The sequence below is a fragment of the Malania oleifera genome, chromosome 4 (assembly GCF_029873635.1).
Source record: "Malania oleifera isolate guangnan ecotype guangnan chromosome 4, ASM2987363v1, whole genome shotgun sequence".
NCBI classification, from domain to species: domain Eukaryota; kingdom Viridiplantae; phylum Streptophyta; class Magnoliopsida; order Santalales; family Ximeniaceae; genus Malania; species Malania oleifera.
Genome location: NC_080420.1, coordinates 107,528,307 through 107,550,316, shown reverse-complemented (window position 1 = coordinate 107,550,316; position 22,010 = coordinate 107,528,307). Strand labels below are relative to the sequence as shown.

Here is a 22,010-nt window from a genome sequence, read left to right as displayed (position 1 = left end):
ATAGGCCTGCGCCTCAGGGTTTTCAGGTTGGCATCGGTAAGGGTCCATGGAGAGGAGGTCGCGATAGGGGAGACCAGAGGCAGATGGCAGGACCTCGTGGGAACTAGGGTGCACTAACATACCTGGTGTGTCAGACATGCGGGAGACATCATTTGGGAGAGTGCCGGATAGACAGAGGTGTATGTTATCATTGTGGGAGACCCGATCACGTGATACATGAATGCCAAGGTCAGCAAGACCAGGTCCTAGCTCCCAGACCCTATTAGGGAGGACATCAGGCAGCTCGGGGAGGATACCAGGCGCCTTGTTGTTGCCAGCAGAGGAATGTGGCCCCAGCGCGAGTATACACTCTGATGCCAGGTGATGCAGAGGCTGCTACAGATGTGGTGATAGGTACATTTACTGCTTTATCACATCCAGTCATTGTTCTTTTTGACTCGGGTGCTACTCATTATTTCATTTCTACATCTTATGTTAAATTATCTGAGAATGAGACCCAGTCATTAGATATAGCAATGTCGGTAGCTACACCATCAGGATCAGTGATCAGATGTCAGAGGGTACTTAGAGGCTATCCGATAGAAATTTAGGGGAAAGTACTACCAGCAGATCTTATTGTGTTTGATATGTGTGGGTTTGATATAATACTGGGTATGGATTGGTTGGCTGTCAATCATGCCAACATTGATTGTTTTCAAAAATAAGTAATTTTCAGACCTCCTGGAGAGTAGGAATTCAGATTCGTTGGTTCACGGGTACGTGCTCCAATGCAGTTAGTATCCGCCGTGCAGGCGAGCAGATTACTCCTGGATGGAGGTCAGGGGTTTATAGCATTTGTGAAAGTAGTATCCGAAAATGAATTAAAGATTGACAGCACTCCAGTAGTACGAGAATTTTAAGATGTTTTTCCAGACGAATTACTTGGATTGCCTCCGGTGCGCGAGGTATATTTTCATATAGATTTACCTCTAGGGACTGCGCCAATTTCTAAGGTTCCCTATCGTATAGCTCCAACTGAATTGGGAGAATTGAAGGAGCAGTTGTAGGATTTGTTGAATAACGGGTTTGTACAACCTAATGTATCGCCGTGGGGAGCTCCAGTGTTATTCGTAAAGAAGAAAGACGGGTCCATGAGGATGTGTATTGATTACAGGGAGATAAATAAAGTTTCTATTAAGAATAAATATCCTTTACCCCGTATTGACGATCTATTTGATCAGCTCTAGGGTACACAGGTGTATTCCAAGATCGACCTTAGATCCGGGTATCATCAAGTGAGAGTAAAAGCGAAGGACGTCGCGAAGACAACCTTCATGACCAGGTACGGGCACTATGAATTTCTTGTTATACCATTTGGTTTGACGAATGCCCCAGCCGTGTTCATGAACTTGATGAACAGAGTTTTCAACCAGTATCTAGATCAGTTTGTGGTAGTTTTCATTGATGATATACTGGTGTACTCGAGGAGTTTTGAGGATCATGAGGTGCATTTGAGGCAGGTGCTGTAGACACTTAGGGAGGAGAAGCTTTATTCCAAGTTTAGCAAGTGTGAGTTTTGGCTTGAGAGGTGGCATTTTTAGGCCATGTGATCTCAGGGGATGATATTTCGGTGGATTCCAACAAGATCGAGGTGATAGTAAATTGGGCTAGGCTGAGAAACGTGCAGGAAGTTAGGAGTTTCTTAGGACTGGTAGGTTATTACCGTCATTTTGTTGAGGGGTTCTCAGCTTTGTCAGGTCCTCTTATGCGGTTGACTAGGAAAAATGTCAGATTTGTGTGGGATGAAGAATGTGAGCAGAGCTTCCAGGAATTAAAGTAGCGGATCATCACTGCACTAGTTCTAACGATTCTATTGGGAGGCGATGGTTATATTATATACAGTGACGCGTCTTTGAAAGGGTTTGGTTATGTGCTGATGCAGCATGGTAGGGTGATAGCATATGCATCCAGGCAGTTGAAAAAGTATGAAAAGAACTACTTTACTCACGATCTAGAATTGACTACAGTTGTACATGTACTGAAGATCTGGAGACATTAATTATATTGTGAGAGGTGTGAGATATTTTCTGATTACAAGAGCTTAAAGTACTTCTTTAAACAGAAAGAGTTGAATATGCAACAGAGGAGGTGGTTGGAACTTATCAAGGATTACGACTGTATCATCAGTTACCACCCAGGTAAAGCAAATGTGGTAGCTGATGCACTAAGCCATAAATCAGGAGACACAGTATAGCTAGCAGCGGTAGTTCAGCATTCGATTCTGATGGACTTAGAGAGACTTGGTGTGGAATTAGTGGAAGATGATACCCAGGCGCTTATTGCCAGTTTAGTGTTACAACCTGCATTATATGAAAAGATTAAAGCTGTTCAGAGAGATGACCCAGAGTTAGTGGAGGTGTTTTCCAGAATACAAGATGGTCAGGGGGAAGAGTTCAGTATTTTTGATGATGAGGCTTTGAGATTTCGCACCAGATTATGTGTGCCTGCAGATGACAGCATTAGGAGGATGATTTTAGAGGAGGCACATAGATCTCTATACACTGTTCATCCTGGCAGTACGAAAATGTATAGGGATCTACGAGGTTATTTCTGGTGGAATGACATAAAGAGGGAGATAGTAGAATTTGTGCGGCAGTATTTGACGTGCCAGCAGGTTAAGGCTGAGCACTAGAGGCTGACTGGACAATTGCAACCAGTTTTCATTCCTGAGTGGAAGTGGGACCATGTGTCCATGGATTTTGTTACTGGGCTGCCGCCGGCACCGCATGGTCAGAATGCCATCTGGGTAATAGTGGATAAATTGACAAAGAAAGCGCATTTTCTGCCCATCAAAGTCAGCTACCCAATGAACAGGTTAGTAAAGATTTACATACAAGAGATTGCGCGACCACATGGAGTGCCGGTATCTATAGTCTTGGACTGTGATCCACGTTTTACATCACGGTTCTAGAGGAGTTTACATGAGGCACTAGGGATCCAGCTAGCATTCAGCACAACTTTCCACCCTCATACCGATGTTCAGATTGAGAGAACAATCCAAGTATTAGAAGATATGCTTCGTGCTTGTGTGCTAGACTTTGGAGGTAGTTGGATTCAGTTTTTGCCGCTAATTGAATTTGCTTATAATAACAGTTATTAGATTAGCATCGGCACGACACCTTACAAGGCATTATATGGTAGGAGATGCCGATCTCCTCTTTTCTGGGATGAAGTGGGTGAAAGGTGAGCTTTGGGTCTATAGATAATTCAGCAAGCGTGTGATAAAATTCGACTTATTTGAGATAGGATCAGTGCAGCACAAAGTCGGCGGAAAACCTACGTGAATACTTGTCGCCGAGAACTGGAATTTGAAGTGGGTGATCATGTATTTCTGAAAATAACTCCACTGAAGGGGATCTTGAGATTTGGGAAGAAGGGTAAGTTGAGCCCTAGGTTTATTGACTCTTTATTTGGGTCAGTAGCTTATCGGCTAGTTTTACCGCCATCTTTATTTCGAGTTCATGACGTATTTCATGTTTCTATGTTAAGGAAATACGTCCCAAATCTTTCCCATATCATTAGCCATGCATAACTGGAAGTTAGTGAGTCTTTAGCGTATGAAGAAGCATTAGTACAGATCCTAGATAGGAAAGAACAAGAATTGCGCAGCAAGAAGATACCACTAATAAAAGTTCTATGGAGAAACCATGCGATTGAAGAAGCCTCATGGGAGCTTGAAAATGAAATCAGATGGAAATATTCCCATTTATTTGATGAATCATAGTATTGATGTATATACTAAGACAGTAATTTTATTTTTGTGAGTTCAGTGTAATTGTAATGTAGAGTATAGGTTAGGTAGTATGTTGATTTTGGGGGAAATTTTCTTTTATAATTGTAATCTCCTAGAACTACCCATGTAACCACGATATTCCTCCGCCATAAGTGAGGGCAGGTAATAAAATAAATAGACCATTTTGCCTTATGAGATGATAGAAGGGAATACAGATAGTAAATTTCGAGAACGAAATTTTATAAGGAGGGGAGAATGTAGTGACCCAAAGAATAATATTATTTTAATAATAAAGAGGGAGGAAAATGGAAATAGGAACAAAAGGAGGTAGTAGACTTCGTATTTTGAAGATAATAATAATAACAATAATAATTTCAAGCAATTTCCAGGCTTCGTCGACAAATACAGGGATTCGTCGACAAAGGTCTTCAGGATCTCGTCGATGAGGTTCCATTTTGTCGACGAGAAAATATCGAGTGGCGGATTTGGGCTACTTTGAATTTCGTCGACGAAGGATAAGATTCATCGACAAATTTATTGAAGGACTCGTCGATGAGGTGACGTGTCTCTTTAACGAATCTGACCCTATAAATAGTAAAAACTCAGATTTTTATTCCCTTTCAACGCTCCTCTCTCTCTTTCTCCTACGGCCCCTCTCCCCTCTCTCTTTGATTTCGGCCCCTGCCAGTCACCAGATTGACGATTTGAAGCCACCACGATGCTTCTGGCGAAGTTCTTTACAAGTCTGTAGGAGCGGATCGTTGGTAAATTCATCCCAAATTTAGGGTAAGGTTTTTTAGCCCATTTTTGGCCTTCTGACAGTTATAGGAAATGATGTAGGTGAAGAAATACTGATATTCTGTTCTAAAAAATGTTGTTTTCAGGGTGTTATATAGGAGGCCCTACAGGTGTTAGGCCAATATACTATAGGAGCTTTTTAGTAGTTAAGGAAAATATGTTATGCTAGATATTTTTAAAATATTATATAGTTTATTAAATTATGAAAATTATGTATTAAAGTATGGTGTGGCTTGAGAATATGAATATAGTACGAAGATGTGTTTTATGAGTTTTAGTACCATGATTTTATGAATTTCAGTATTATGATTTTACAAATTTTAGTACCATTATTATACGAATTCTAGTATTATGACTATGTAGTTTCAGTGTTATGATTATACAGTTCTTAGTATTATGATGTATAAATTACAGTACAGTTTATGCAGTATCATGGTTATTATGGTTATTTCAGAATCATGGTAAATCAGATAGTTGTATATAGAGATATATTATATAGTATCAGACCCTCTTAGACTATGCAGTTACAGAGCACGGTACCGTTGCTACAGATATTTATGTTATGAGTGCAACCACCTATTTAGATAATACGTGGTAGTAGGTCGATCACCTAAGCCCTTGATGTGGACAGGCTCCCCATCAGATATGGGTTGAGGTGTGCAAATCAGACTGATGGAGTATAGTGATTTATTCCTGGTTGGCCAGCCAGGGTAAATCCCGCCTACAGGCTGCACAACCCTGTCATGAGGGGTTAAATCATGACACACAGTTATCCACAGGGAAAGTTTTCAGTTACTATTACGTATGTACAGATTTACAGAAACAGGGAACATATTTATGTACACTATAATCAGATTACATGAAAACAAATTTTCATAACACTGTAACTCATTTGTCATACACTAGTAATAACATATTTTGTCTTACTGAGCGGTGACTCATCCCAGTGTTAAATCATTTTTTTTCAAGTGATCCAGGTAGGCGAGCAGACCAGGCTCGCAAATAGAGGGGCTTCAATAGTGCCTTGTCAGTGAAGTGAGTATTGTGGAGAATTTTTGTATATTCCAGTATAGTTTAGGGTATTTTAGGAAACATATATATATATATATATATATATATATATATATATATGTATATTTTGGAGAAACATGCTAGTACTCTGGTATTAGTATTGTATATGTATTTACCTATGGTTATGTTTATTTGATTTCTACTTCTCGCTGCTTAGATTAATGATTAGGTTTACCCTAGTATGGTATCAGAACATGTAGATTATCATAGTGTATATATATATATATATATGTATAAAAAAAACCCGTTAATTAAGCAGGTCGCTACACTATATCTCCTCCTTTTACTACTACTTCGTGTGGTGAGTCTTCTTCTTACCAGACTGAATCTCCACACTAGGCCATTTCATCCTTGGGACCCTTCTCCGCACCTCCACAGTCAGATGCATCCAATCCTTCCCAAGTAAGTATCTTATCTCCGATATCCTCTCCCTCATCTACTATTCTAGCAGAACCTCACCCTTATAATACCAGACTATGTAATAACATTACAAAGCCAAAATATATCTTTGACCTTCACACAACCACCACTCCATCCACTATTGAACCTTCCACCTTTAGACAGGCCCAACAATACCTCCCATGGCGACAAGCCATGAGCGAGGAATACAATGCTCTACTTTCCAATCACACATGGTCTCTTGTTCCACATACTCCTACACAAAATGTCATTGGGTGTAAGTGGGTCTATAGGATTAAAAGGAATCCTGATGGGGCCATAATTCATTATAGAACTCGCTTAGTGGCCAAAGGTTTCCATCAACGATCTGGGATAGATTTTTTTGAAACCTACAACCCGATTCAAACCTGCTACTGTTCGGTTATTACTTACTCTTGCTGTAACTAACGGTTAATCTCTTCGCCAACTAGATGTGAATAATGTGTTCTTGTAGGGCTCTTTATCTGAGGCAGTTTTCATGGACCGGCCCCCTGACTTCACCAACTCCGATCTTCCTAATCATGTTTGTTGCTTACACAAGACCATATATGGGCTTTGACAAGCCCCTTGCGCATGGTATCATGAACTTCACAATTTTCTTATCTTGGAAGGCTTCACTAACTCTTGGTTGGATAAGTCAACACCTACCCTCTCTCCTCCAGTGTCAACCCCTACCATTGCTCCTCTAATCAAGTCTCAATTATCTTCTTGAGTCTTGATTGCAACATTCACCGTGTATATATCATTGTTCATTTCTGAACATGGATAATAGCAATGTACAGTCATTTATCATTAAGCATTGGAATATATAAGATTAATTACTTCATAACGTATTTTGATTAAATGCCGGCATGGGAGACCAAGTGAATGGTGGAGGACTGAATGTAGATGAAGGAAAAGTGATTGCAGCAGTTCTTCGACAGTAGAGGCAGTGGAGCACGAAGTGTTCAAGGCTTGTTCTATTAATCATGATTGTTAAATCTAACAAAATAGCATCATATACATATGCATGTACATGACACATGAATAATTGATAATTTGTTTTTGACAAAATTACCATACTGAGCCTAATAAATATACACATTACACACATCTAGTAATTTATTAACCTGGAAGGAAGTTCAAGAGGTGATGAATGCTTTTCATTGAAGTTTATGAAATTTAATTATATTGATTTTTGATTGGAGTTTGTGATAGTTAATTACATTTTTGAATTCTTATGCTATGAGTATTTAAAAAAAAAAAAAAATCAATTGAGTTCATTGAGAAAATTGTGGAGTTTGTGATTATAATTGATTGTTTGTTGTTGATCATTTCATTGTATTATTTCATCATTTTGGATACTAATTTATTGCTTTTATTTTTGGATGGATGGGTAATTTTATTCAGTTAAAAGAATAGAACAAAAAAGGAAAACAAATAGGCGTAAGAAATGTCAGAATGAGTTTCTTATTATGTTCGTCTATATCCAAAAATTATTAATTATTGGTTCGTCATGTATATGATGCTAATATGTTAAATATCTTAAATTTAACGGGCTTCTAATAGAATAGAGATTTCATAACTAAAAGCATTTTCTGATAAATTTTAATGGCAGTTTATAAATTTTACGAGACATTTTTAACATCTATAGCATTTAATACAGAAAACTCTCTTTATGCGTTGATGTTCATTTAAAATACCAAATTATCTTCATATATTGCAAAACATATTCTTATCTTAGTAATTCAGTTTAATATTAACTAATAATTTCTCATAATCGCTTAAATTCTCTAAAGACCTATTCTATGCGTCATAATAAGCCATAAATTAGAAACAAATTAATTTTTTATTAAAATTTATTTTATGTCATATCAAAATTTATTATGATTTTTAACAAAAAATTAAAAATTAAAAAAATAGAATCACATAAAGCACATGTGAGGGGCCAGTGGTAATAATTTGAAGGGCGTGACATTTTGAAGAATAAAATAGAATGAAATAAAATTAATTAATAAATTTTCACTTCTAGTAGAATTCATTCCATTTGTATTACATATTGGATCAATATATTTTGCAATAATAATAATAATTAAGAGAAGGACAAAAAACACTTACCCACCTTAAGGTCTAATAAAAAGACAACAAACTCCTCTGAGGTTTTAAAAATTTCAGAAAATTTTTATGAGATTTTAAGAATTTCAGGAACATCCCTTAAAGATTTGCCAAAAGAACAAGTTTCTTGAGGGAAGTTTGTACCTATTTGGTAAATTTTAGGAACATTTTTTAAACTTTAAGAAAATTTGTAATATATTTTTGAGTAAAAGATACTCACCTCCTTTAATGTTTTTAAAAAAGACAACAACTTCTCGTGAGTTCCAAAAATATGAGAAATTTCTCTTGAAATTTGCCAAAAAGATTGACATCTCTGTTAAAAAAAATTGTCTTTTTATAAAATAGAAGGAAAAACTTGTATCTTTTTTACAATTATTAGGATAGGTTATTGAAATTCTTAAACCTTTAGAAAAGTTATCTAGAATTTTTTTAAACCTTAATGAGGTTATGTCATTTTACCAAATCTCAAGTTAGTATCTTTTGGCCTATTTTTTTTAAACTAGAGAGGTTTCCGTTTTCTTGATTTTCGAGCAAGGTAGAGTGTCTTCCGCGAGGGAAAGAAAAAGAATATATGCTGTGTTGGACAAACAAACTAATCAACGCGCAATGGGTGTCTTTAGAACAAAATTGGAAAGTTGTGCTCTTGGGAATGGCAATTGGCAGCGATACATCTCTTCTTCTTCTTCTTCTTCTTCTTCTCTGCATTTGCCACTTGCCACGGCCACACCGTTTGGAAACTTCTTTTCTACTCCTCTTGCACAGAAGAAATACCATTTAAGTGAGAGTCTTTGTCTAGTCGATTGCCATTTGCCACTACTTTTTCTTTGGCTTTTCCAGTGCACCTCTGCTAAGCAACTCTACATTGTTCATAACCTGGGTTTTCTTTCCTCTCCTTTCCTCTCCACTGAGTTTCATCCATTATCCACCTCCCCAATTCATCTCTCTTGGAGTTCAATCAAAGGTGGGTGCAGCTATCATCTTCCGTCAGATGTTGGGCATGGACTAGAATTTGTGTTTGATCTCTTCAAGCCTTGCTTATTTTATTTCTTTTCAGTTTCATACAGATTTGTTTTGCTTCAATTTCAGCTTTTCTTGTTTCTTTGCGTGATTGGAATAAGGGGACATTTTGACCACTCAAATAAAGGCATTTTCAATTTTCTGCTTTGTTGTCAATTGTTCAAGTTCTGGTTTTGTTCTGAGTTAATTTTATTCTTTTCTTCCGAGTAGCAGGTTTGTAATAATGTTAGCTCATGTGGGTTGCCATATATACCATTGTTGAAAAAAAAAATAAAAATTCACATCCTAAGCACCTTCAAGGTTTGGTTCACGGAATGGAATGATGTGAGGATGGAATGGAGTGAAAATTTTAATAAAGAATAGGCAAAAATTAGTTGCATGTTTGCTTAATCGGAGTGGAATGGAATCTGGCGGAAGGGAATTGAATTTATCATTTGATTTCTTCATTCTATCTATTTAAATTTTCATTTCATTCCATTCCATTCCCATTCCATCCTGCAAGCCAAACCTGATGTAAGTGAGATTCAAGTCTGTTCCAATTCCTATAGGAAACATATAGTTATACCAGTGTTGGAAAAAATATTCGCAACACAAGCACCTTAAAGTCGACTGCATAAACGTAGGTTACATATCGCTTTGTTTGTTTGCTGTAAACATGTTTTGAGTTTGGATAAAACTCAAACAATACAAATGCCCATCGTATGCGTGTTACAGGCGTAAAGCAAATCACTCCAAACACTTTTTCAACAAGACAGCTTTCATCTTTCACTTTTGCATTAATATATATGGGATTTACCCTCTTAACTCACCTTGTATGTATGTACACGAAGAATGAACACTTTTTTGGGGTTATCTTATATAGATAAATGCATTGTGAACATACACTCAATTAATCCAAATGCATGTAACCATGGCGCCTATTGGGTTTCCAACATGCACAACTAGTTGTGTGACTTGTGTTGTAATTGTTCAGAGACTCGCATGACAGGTACTGCTGTAGTCATTGTATGACATGAAATGTATATTGCTCTTCTCTGATTTCATATCAGAATCTTAGTCAATTCATTTGGCTTCTGTATCACGCTGGTTGTGAGACTGGAGATTGATGGTTGGGATGACCAATGCTATGTCATAGTTGTTTTCCTTATACTTCTGAGCAGTTGTGTTATAAGGTTTCCAATATTTCTTTGACTGTTCTATGCTATCTTTCTTTTCATTTGTCATTTCGATGCTGATTTTTATATTCAATTTTGTAAAGGAAATGGGTTGTATATTTGTTATTCATATAATTGTTTACTGCTCAGATTGCTTTAAAGTATTAAATGCCTTTATGTGATTCTGTTTTCTGTTAGTGAATGTGGATTATTCTTTTTCTTTATTATTAATAATTATATTAATACTATTATTGGGTGAGCATGAGTATGGCTTATTTCTGTTGTTCAAATTTGATCTTTGTAGTCCATTTGTTTAAATATTTTCGCCATATACTGTAACACTTAGTTGGTTAGTCCACGTGTTTGGGCTGTTTGGGTTACACATGGATTTGGTTTTCATTAATTATAGCATATTGCAGTTAGAATTCTATGATAATCTGAAATGGATGATCATTTTTGTTAATATGAGTTTCAGCTTAGTGATGGAAAAGACCAACAATGATGGCTGGGATGAGATCTCAGTCTTTGGCGACAAGGGTGGAATTGGGTTCATTGATTTTGCAGATGATAAATCAATATCTGAGTGTGACCTGAGTGAAGAAGGTCCTGTTGTCATTTCATTTCCATTCCCTTTCATACAAGGAATGCCCCGGTCTGTCCTTGTTGGAGAAACTTCGAAACATTCAATTACTTTAGAGAACACCACTAGCAATCCAGTAGAACTTTGGTCAGTTAGGATATACTGTTCAAATCCTCCCGATTCTTTCACTTTATCTCTGATGGAACCACCGTCATCAGATTCAGATACAGAACAAATCCAGGCATTTGTAGAGGGGTATTGTCTAGAGGATAGAGTACTTTTACCACGAAAGACTTTAACTATCTGGTTGTCTTGCAAACCAAAGGACATTGGATTGCATACATCTGTAATTTATTTCGGTGTGGGGGACCATAGGATTGAGCGTGTGGTTTTCCTTTTGGCTGAAGATCAGGTGTCCCAATCTCTGGCTTCAAAGAAGCCTTTTTCAAGAGTTCCAAGAGGAAGACAGTTTGTCATGCCCCCAACTGTGGCTTCGAAGAATCCTTTTTCAAGAGTTCCAAGAAGAAGACAGTTTGTCACTGATGAGTTCAACGTCACTTCTCGTCCCGGTAAGGCGACTACCCATCAGCGATTTATGTACAAGCTTCCTGACTTTCCAATTCCAAATGATGTTAGAGAGTTGTTGAAGGATAAACAGATTCCGAAGGTAATTACAGAAGGTTTGATGAGGCATAATTATGCTGCGTACTTCACCACACTAATTATAATGGAGGAGCTACATTTGGAGGTAATGTGTAATGCTAATTTAAATAATTCAAAATTTCAAAATAAAATTTTTCATTCATTCAGAAAAGAAAAAGCAAAATTATTTTTAAAGAACTAAATGATTCAGATGAAAAATTTCCAATGTTGGCCTGAAAATTTGTGAGTTCTGTCTGTTTCAGGGAGAAATGAGATGTCATGACATGAATAATGTCATGATGATGAGAAGAGGGCTTGAGGTCTTGGCTCTTGAGGTCCCAGGTCTGGCTGAGAGAAGGCCTTCTCTTCTAATTGGCGACTTCATTTTTGCAAAGCTTGTCTCTCAATGTGCAGACAACTCCACGTACCATCAGGTTTACTACTACTTAGTGGACCCTCTCTCCTCTCGTATCAAAGGGATTGAAACATTTATATATACTTATGCTCTCCACTGCTTTTAATGTTCTAAATTATTTAATCTCCAAATGATTTATGTCTTGTGCATGTTCTAACCACTAGAAGTACCAAGCTTCTAGTGCGCGCACCACTAGTTTAGCAATGAGAGATAATAGCGTTTTTGGTTTTTTAAAAATACAACAGTTCCTGAATTGGGTATTCTGCAGGGTTCCATATGTCGTGTTGAGGCTGATGAGGTGCTTTTAAGATTTCCCAAAAAATTCTGCATGTCTCATCGAAATGGAAATCTCTACAGTGTTCGATTCACTTACGACCGATTGAACATGAGGAGGTTGTATCAGGCTGTCCAAGTGGCAGAGACTTTAGATAAAGGCTTTCTCTTTCCATCTCAATTGAGCAACAGAAGATCGATTAAAGCATCTTCAGTTGTACCGTATACTAGTGTCAATAAGGAGCAGCTGACTTGTGTTGAAATGATCCTTGGTTGCAATGGTGCTCCTCCCTATGTGATCCATGGTGCTCCAGGTACAGGCAAGACACTGACCTTGGTGGAAGCGATCTTACAATTATATACAACAAGAAAGAGCTCTCGAATTCTTGTGTGTGCCGCTTCAAATAGTGCAGCAGATCATATACTAGAGAAGCTAATTAACAATGAATTTGTTGGAGTGAAAGAGCAGGAGATATTTAGGCTAAATGCTCGCAGTCGCCCTTATGACGATGTTCAACCAAATCATATTCGCTTTTGTTTTTGTCAAGAATTAGTTTTCAAGTGTCCTCCATTCAAGGCCTTGATGCGTTACAAAATCATCATTTCTACCTATATGAGTGCATCATTTCTATATGCTGAAGGTATCCAACGTGGCCATTTTTCCCATATCTTCTTGGATGAAGCTGGCCAAGCTTCAGAGCCAGAAGCAATGATCCCTATATCTGGCCTTGCTCAAAGGTCAACAGTAGTTGTATTGGCTGGAGACCACATGCAACTTGGTCCTACTATCTACTCCAAAGATGCAGAAGCTTTTGGTTTGGGAAAATCTTATCAGCAAAGGCTTTTTGAATGCAAATTTTACTGCAGTGGGGATGAAAATTATGTGACTAAACTTGTGAGGAATTACCGCAGTAGCCCGGCGATTCTGGATCTCCCTTCAAAGCTTTTCTATGGGGGGCAATTGATTGCATGTAAGGAAGATACATCCTCTTCATCAATGAACTCCTGGGAAAGCATCCTTCCTAACAAAGAATTTCCTCTTCTTTTTATTGGCATTCAAGGTTGTGATGAGAGAGAAGGAACTAATCCGTCATGGTTTAATCGAATTGAGGCAAGCAAGGTTGTTGAGATCATTAAGAAACTGAGAGAGAGTACGGAAGTGAGTGAGGCAGATATTGGGGTAATAACGCCTTATCGCCAGCAAGTGCTCAAAATAACCAGGGCACTTGAAAGTTTGGACATGCCCAATGTTAAGGTTGGTAGTGTTGAGCAATTTCAGGGACAAGAGAGAGAAGTTATAATTGTGTCTACTGTCAGATCAACAAATAAACACAATGAATTTGACAGAATTTACTGTCTTGGATTTCTTAGCAATCCAAAGAGATTTAATGTTGCAATTACCCGGGCCAAGTCTTTACTCATTATTGTTGGAAATCCACATGTAGTCAGCAAGGTATGTATATTACTAATTATTTATCTTCCATTTTTCAAACAAGTCCAAGGAAACAGCCTCTTTGCATTAAAGCAGCAGGGAGCTCCCCCAATTCCATTTTAAAAATTTATTTCTTTGAAGTTTATTCATATTTCTGTTATGAACATTTTTCTTTATAAAAAATCATTTAGGCATGTGTATGTGAAGCTTTTATTTATTTTTTGATTTAACCTTCTATTTGTTATATATCCTGCTCCTGTCTCGGCACATCATACCACATTCTTGTAACATTGCTTTCATTTCTTTACAAATTGTCTTGTTAAAAATATTTTTTTTTTGTTTTCCACTTTTACGAGTAATCTGCATGTCCATCTTTCATAAACTGCAAACACTAGCGTGCTGTAAGACAACAAATATATAGCAACTGCATTAGTTGATTGTGATCAAGCAGTTCATAGACGGTACAACCATCTATACAGCATTGAATCAAGCAGGTTTATGACTTCATATTTTCGGTTGTTGGTAGATATGACCATTCAAAAAGAGAGAAAGATGACACATGCATGCTCACAGATGTAGATTCGTCAATTTGTTTGCATGTTTTTATTTGCGTGTTTGGGCTCTCGGCAAGACCCTATTTTTGTCTCACTGAATTAGCAATTATAGTTAGCATAAACGGTATGCTGCATCATTATCTCATTTTTGTTTCCCACGGAAACAAGTATTTGGTGCCCTGTAGAAAAAAAGAAACAGACAAATTTTTTTACAGGAGTGAGTTAGACACTTGGGCCTGCTTTGAAAAGCTTTTCCATTTCAAACATCATCCTTTTTGTGTATAGATATTGCGATTGTTTTCTTGAGATCACTGTTCAATTTATAAAAGCAGTCTGGGCAACAGCACAAAAGTAATCATTGGGATGCAAAAGAAAGCTTCAAAATGTCTGGGGAAGAGTAAACTCTCAATTTAGAATGAATGAGATGAATTGTCGTCCAGTTTAGCATAGCCCAACCAAAGAGACATTTTGGGATGCTGAGCATAGTATTAAAATGGGTTGTTTGTGTTTGGCAGGACCCTTACTGGGACAAGCTTTTAAGGCTTTGCTCTGCCAATAATTCTTACCAGGGCTGTCCTCTCCCAGAAAGGCAAATCAATGCTGATGAAGGGTGACTCTTGGGGGGAGAACCAGCTGAGTGATTGGTTATTTCAAGCTGAAGAAATTCCAGGGTGGGATTATGCCAATGTACATCTAATAGGTATTGGTGATTTTACCTGCTATTACGCTCGATACGTATAATGGATTCGTATGTAATGTTAATTATATCCTTGTATAATATAGGATGCATTAAACGAAGCTTGTAATTGAATGGGAAATCCAAATTTCCAATCATCTCGTCTACTATTGGAAGCTCTATTCCCAGATTATAATTTCTCTTTTCATGAAATCAAATAGCTGAATTCATGGCTAATTTTTCTCTTTTTTTTTTCCAGCCCCTTTCAACTTATTGAGCATCCAGCCTGATTTTTCTGAGATTTCATGATTTTGGTTCAAAGTTTTAGTAGCTATATGTTTTATTTTTATGGGCGTCAATTTTCATCCTTAAAAGGTTTTATTTTATGTTAGGAGAGACCTTACATTTGGAGTTGTATTGGATTTGGATAAGATATAATACAAAATTGTATTAAAATTTATCCAAATCCACTTAAATCCTGTTGGGGTTTTGCAGATCAAGTAATTGATGGATAAAAATAAATAAACAAACACATACCAATATTGACACCAGAGTTACGTGGTTCGGCCAAATTCCGGCCTACGTCCATGGGAGCGAGAGATTATTATTTACTGGGAAAGATACAGAGGAGGAGGAGGATACAATCACTCAACTCTCACTCAACTCTCTTATGCGCGCTGCAACACACCACACTCTCTTCTCTCTCTTATCTCTATCACTTATACAACTCCACACACAGCACATATATATACACACAGCGGGAGCAAAAACTTCAACGGGCGGTGGCAAATGTCAACATGTCCGGCAGAGCAGGTGGAGCAGCAAAGGTTGACGAAGAAGCAGCCGGCGCCGTAGATGTTGAAGGAGCAGCAGCCGTCTGCTTTGACTGGGTATGGATCCATCAAATCCAAATTTAGGGTTTGAAATTCATGCTCCCAATGCAGCATTAGTGATAAGGGTGATACAATTAGTTCATAAAATACCTATTCTTATGAATATAATTAGGGTTTAGTCCCTTATAAAAGAAAATTATTACGTTATGAAATAATGAAGCCAATAAGAATGAATTTTTTTTTTCTTTCTAAAAGAAGATCTATAACAAGGAATGGATGTTTATTATCAAATTTCTTATTCTTATATATATATATATATATATATATATATATATATATATATATATATATTGTAAGCTATCAAAAATTTTTATTTGGAAAAACTCTATTCTAAGAATTGATAGATATTGTGTAACTCAACTTTTTTTATGAAGAATTCACAAGGTTTAGGAATAAAATTTTGAACCTAATACTTAGAAAGTCCCTAGAAACTTGTATATAACGCCCAGTGCAAAAGACTTTGTTATTGGGTCTTATAAAGGACACAATGTAGACATTTTTGAAATTATTAGTTGTCGAAGATTTCAAAAAATAACAGAGTTTTCTTGAGGTTTCAAAAACATCAAAAACCCCCTCTTAGGTTTGCCAAAACTACAGAAACCTCTCCTAAAAAAATGTCATTTTTCAAAATACAATGAAATATTTGTGTCTTTTTAACAAATTTCAGGAGAGGTCCTTGAAATTCTCGAAACCTCAAGGGAAGTTTTTAGAATTTTTAAAACCTCAAGAGAGGTCATTATTTTTTTACTAAACCTCAGAGGAGGTTAGTGTCTTCTACGTTTTCTTTTATAATAGATAACTAGAATTGTCATTATTATTATTATTATTATTTTTTATGGAAACAATCTAATGACATCCTTGGAGTTTTCGAAATATGATACTTCACCCTATGATTTTCTAAAAACTATCACAAAATCGCTTGATCTTTAATTTTATTGACAAAGTGAAGCTTACGTCATTTGACTATTAATAAACTGTTAGTGAAAAAATAAAATAAAAATTTACCATTGATATTTATCCTTTCTCTCAATTTTAATAAGATAGATTAATAACATGACATTAATTTAATAAATTAAGTTGGAATATTGATAAGTTAATTATAATATTCTTAAAAATAAAACTTATAAGTGAATGAACTCATAGTGATTAGGTCGGAACAACCACTATACATGAGTATGACAATATAATTAAATTATTATTTTTAAATTTAAAAAATTATGAAAAAAATAATACTTATAATTCAAAAAAAATACTTAAATAACTATATTGTTCCAACATATTTGTTATATGTATATCATGCAAATAAAATGACTAAACACATATTTAAGAAATAAAATAGAGTTACAAGATTGGTTTGAATCCGACGGTTGGTCAACATGCTTCTGCTTTCCAAGTCTAATTGAATACCATATTTAATAACATAAAAAATTGAATAAAATTAGAAAATTTGGTGAATTTTCTCGAATAAAGTTCAACCAATTCACATAAATTTGAGTTTTCTTTATGCATTTAACATTCATACCTTATACATGTAAGAATTAATATTCAATTTTATAATTCTAATGTATAAAGAATGAATTTTAAAATATGTTTGATAAATTACTTGAATTTAAAAATATTGAACTATGTTTTATTTATTTTATGAAAATTACATCTAACAAACATTTTATAGCATTATAATTGCTAGGTATTTTTTTTAATAATTTATTATTAATTTATTTTTTCATGTATTCTTTTAAAAAATGAAATAATAATAAATTTTTTTGCTATACTAATGTTAATGAAAATCGGTTTGATCTTCGAGTTAATTAATTAATTTTCAACACACTAGACTAATCAAATTTTAATTTAATTTTCTAAATTGGTCTCATTTTAAAATAATATTTTATTATGGATAAAATTTATTTTTTCGCATATATTTAATGGTTGATTAATAGTCAACTAACGAAAGGTACAAATTGTCAAAAGAAAAAATAATATTAAAATTAAATTTCAAAGAGTTTTGTGATAATTTTTCGAAAATTTAGGGGTATAGTGTCATATTCCTAAAATTCTGGAGATATTGTTAGATTTTTACTTTTTTTTTTTCTCTATATATTAGGTCCGATGGATCACTTGTCCACTAATTTTAGTTGAGGTCAAAAGGTAAACTAATTCTAGCAAATCATAGAGATTATTCGAAGTTTTATAACTTAAATTTGGGAGGATGAATATGATTGGTGATGAGACAAGGTGATAGTATTGCATAAATCTATTATGGTAACACTTAATTGTGACTTACCTTAACTTTGATTTTTTTTTTTAAAGGAGCATGACACCTCCATTTATTTATTAATATGCCCTCACTTTTAGCGGAGGAAATTAAAGCTGTGGTTACAAGATAAACAAAAGAGAGAATACAGATAATGAATTAAAATCCTCTCCAAAAACAACACTAACAACCAACCAAACCAATACAACAAATCTAAACAATGCTAACTAAGAAACAAGTCTAAACAGATCTAGAAAAACTCGAAAGTTGAATTAACGACGAAAGAAAGTGAAACTCAACCTATCCATCCGAAGTATACCTTTCAGAGAACACGATAAAAGATGTTGTTTTTCGTAAATTAATTAAAAAGAGTAATCAACTTCATTTTTCACTTCAAATATTTAGGAATTTAGAATAACTGTTAATTTGGTTATTTGATTTATATGATTCAATTTGGTTAATCAATTTATTTGATTCAATTTCAATGTTTAACCAACGGTAACCCGAAATTTATATAACATAAATAAATGTATAACCTTATCAATCTACCTATTTATAATGTCTTAAGATTACAAATTTAAGACGCGTGGTTATAGTTTATTGATAGTTTCTGAGCTGGAGAGGCTGCAGGGTTTTGTAGATGTGGAGAACAAGGTTTCTCAGAGGGCGTTGGAGAAGGCTGGGTTCCTTAAGGAAGGTTTGCTGAGGAAATTCATTTTTGTTGAGGGAAGAATGAGAGTTGTGTTTGTCTGTAGTCTTCTGTCAACAGATCCCTCTATTGCTCACTCATAATCTGAAGTTCTTCTGGTTTGTCATGCTTGATTCTGTACTAGTTAGCAATAAGAGTTGCTGATCACTGAAAAGGCAACGTAAGAATGGTCTTTGGCTTTCATCTGAACCAATCTACAGCCTTATCACAAGGAACCATGAACAACTAGAATTCCTTTCCAAAGTTCTAATTTGCCTTGGGTGTCAATCTCTTAACATTGCATTTTTTATTTTTTTTTTTCAAAAAATGCTGTCTATCACATGCCCACATGACGAAAAGTGAGTAGGAGAGAGGGACAGATGAGTTTGTGTATTCACCATTTCTCTAGTATGATGTGAGTGTTAAGAATTAGGAAAGCCTATGAAACTGAAACTGATAAAAGGAAATTTTGGAAGAAATCTCAGTTTTCTAAATTGAAGAGTTAACTTGGCTATCTTATAGCCTTACACAGCAAAGCTTGAAAAACAGAAAAAATAACAGCACACGTTTAACAGTTCCTAATATCGTGGTAAGACTAATTCAATCAAACAACTAACCTTTAACAATAGGGATTTATTGACAGAGTGGTAACAAACCACTAAAGCAACCTAACGTCTAGAATAACAAACATAACAATTCCTCCCTTAAACTGAATGCTTCAAGCACTCAATTTATATCCATCTCGGAACAAACTCCCAATAGCCCTCGCGGGTTCAAGAAAACATCCAACTTTAGTGGTTTAGTCATCACATCATCCAACTGTTCTCGTGTCCCACAATGCACCAGCTCCACTGTACCAGCCTTTGTGAGCTCTCGAAGAAAATGGAAACGTACATCTATGTGCTTACTACGACCATGCATTACTGGGTTCTTTGAGAGTTTGATTGCAGAACTACTATCACAACAAATAATAGTTGACTTGCCTTGATTCTGACCCAGCTTTCCCAACATCCTTTTCAACCATACTGCTTGGCATGCACATGAAGCTGTAGCAATAAACTCTGCCTCTGTGGTAGATAGACTTACTACTGGTTGTTTTCTTGATGAACAGGATACTGCTCCTGAACTCAGCAAAAACACATAGCCTGAAGTACTCTTTTTGTCCTCCGAATCTCCAGCATAATCACTATCAGTGTATGCCACAAGTTCATTATCTCCTCCCTTCTTATAGAAAATTCCAAACCCAGTTGTACCTTTCAAATATCTCAGCACCCTTTTTGCTACCCGTAAATGAAGCTCAGTAGGATTTTCCATATATCTACTAATAAGACTCACCACAAACATCATGTCAGGTCGAGTAGCTGTCAGATACATGAGACTACCCACAATCTGTTTATAGTAAGTCTTGTCCACCTTAACTCCACCTTCATCCTTCACGAGCTTAAAGCTAGAAACAATAGGATTATATATAGAATTACTTTTGTCCATTCCAAACCGTTGCAGCACCTCCAAAGCATACTTCTTTTGACTGATAAAAACACCATCAGATCTTTGCAAGACTTCAAGACCAAGGAAATACCTCATCTTACCAAGATTTGTCATGCCAAACTCATGCTTCATTGCATTTTTAAACTCTGCAAACATTAATTCATCAACGTAGAGACTTACAATTAATACTTTGCCTTCTTTGCTTGTCTTGATGAACAATGTATGCTCATAGTCACACTTCTCAAAGCCTTCTTTCATGAAATAGGCCTCTATACGGCTGTACCAAGCACAGGGTGCTTGCTTAAGCCCATAAAGTGTCTTCTTTAACTTGTAAACCTTCTGTTCATTTCCCTTTTGCACATAACCACAAGGCTGCTCCACAAAAACCACTTCATTCAACTTACCATGTAAAAATGCAGATTTCACATCTAATTGGTCGATAGTCCATCCTCTTTGAGCTGCAAGTGCTATCACCAATCGAATTGTCTCCATGCGTGCCACAGGTGCAAATACTTTAGTATAGTCTACCCCATGTTGCTAAGTATACCCCTTCCCTACAAGCCTAGCCTTCTATTTGCTCCCTAGGTAACTCCATCAATTCCCACGTATCATTGTTGTTTATTGCTTCCATTTCTAAATCCATGGCTCTCCTCCATTTCTTACTCTTCACAGCATCTTCAAAATGAATAGGATCAATAGTTGCCAACATGGCCAAATAAGCTTCATTATCTTCTTCAGAAATGCCTTATCCTGTTTCATAATATCTCATCCAAATTGGTGGTCTCCTATTCCTCCCTCCATTCGAGCTAGGAGAGCTTTCTTCGATCAAGGAATTTGAGGAAAAATTCTCTTCGGCTGCGTCTACATTAGCTTCAGGATCATTAGCTTCAGGGTCAAATTCATATTCGCTCCCCTCTTCATTATCATCAAACATAGTTGCTTCCTCCTCAAGATCACCCCATTCCAAGTCACACACAATGGATTCTTCGTATTTCTTGTCCCAATCCCAATTCTTGTCTTCTTCGAATACAACATCCCTACTTATTATGATTCTTTGTGAAACTAGATCATAAAGCCTATAAGCCTTGGATTCCTCACTAACTCCCAACAAAACACAACTCAAGCTTTTATCATTCAGCTTAGTTCTTTTACTGTCAGGCACATGAACATGGGAGATACATCCAAAAACTCTAAAATGCTCAACTCAAGGCTTAACTCTGCTCCAAGCTTCTTCTGGGGTCTTATTTTTCACTGCCACTGTTGGACTTCGATTTAAGATGTGCACTGTCCAATTGACTGCTTCAGGCCATAAAGTTTTTGGAAATTGCTTTTCGGAAATCATACTACGAACCATATTCATAATAGTTCTATTCTTCCGTTCTGCAACTCCATTCTGTTGTGGTGTGTCGGTGGCTGTCAATTGTCTTCGTATGCCATTTACATCACAAAAATTGATGAACTCTTATGATGTAAACTCTCCTCCTCGATTAGTACGTAATACTCTAATGAACAAGTTTGTCTTCTTCTCGACATGTATCTTAAAACTCTTAAAAATAGCTAAAGCTTCTAATTTTTCCATCAAAAAATAAACCCATGTTTTTCTACTAAAGTCATCAGTGAAAGTAATTAAATACCTCTTCTTGCCATTTGAGATGGGCTTGATTGGTCCACAAATATCAGCATGCACTAATTGAAGAATTTGTGAAGCTCTCCAGGTGCTTGTCCTTGGAAATGAGAACCTTTGTTGCTTCCCTACTAAACAAGCCTTACATAG

At 36.0% G+C, this 22,010-nt stretch overlaps 1 protein-coding gene across 2 annotated transcripts; it reads left to right on the top strand.

Annotated features, from left to right (window-relative positions):
* Positions 1 to 8,796: 8,796 nt before the first annotated feature.
* LOC131153357 (probable RNA helicase SDE3) lies at positions 8,797 to 15,074 on the top strand. 2 transcript variants are annotated; one of them, XM_058105624.1, is made up of 5 exons: positions 8,797 to 9,134; positions 10,820 to 11,672; positions 11,830 to 12,000; positions 12,250 to 13,707; positions 14,756 to 15,074. In XM_058105624.1, exons 2-5 carry the CDS (start codon positions 10,827 to 10,829, stop codon positions 14,852 to 14,854), a joined length of 2,574 nt encoding a protein of 857 aa, XP_057961607.1. In that variant the 5' UTR covers positions 8,797 to 9,134; positions 10,820 to 10,826; the 3' UTR covers positions 14,855 to 15,074. The 2 variants fall into 2 exon arrangements, with proteins under 2 accessions (XP_057961607.1, XP_057961606.1); XM_058105623.1 differs by having other exon boundaries at positions 8,838 to 11,672.
* The last annotated feature ends 6,936 nt before the right edge of the window (positions 15,075 to 22,010 follow it).

Bases quoted from the DNA above. Each gene is read 5' to 3' on its own strand.
- LOC131153357 (XM_058105623.1), top strand. From the start codon at position 10,728: ATGGATTTGGTTTTCATTAATTATAGCATATTGCAGTTAGAATTCTAT. The intron at 11,673-11,829 runs GTAATGTGTAAT...TGTCTGTTTCAG, and splicing joins TGGAGGAGCTACATTTGGAG to GGAGAAATGAGATGTCATGA. The intron at 12,001-12,249 runs GTTTACTACTAC...GGTATTCTGCAG, and splicing joins ACAACTCCACGTACCATCAG to GGTTCCATATGTCGTGTTGA.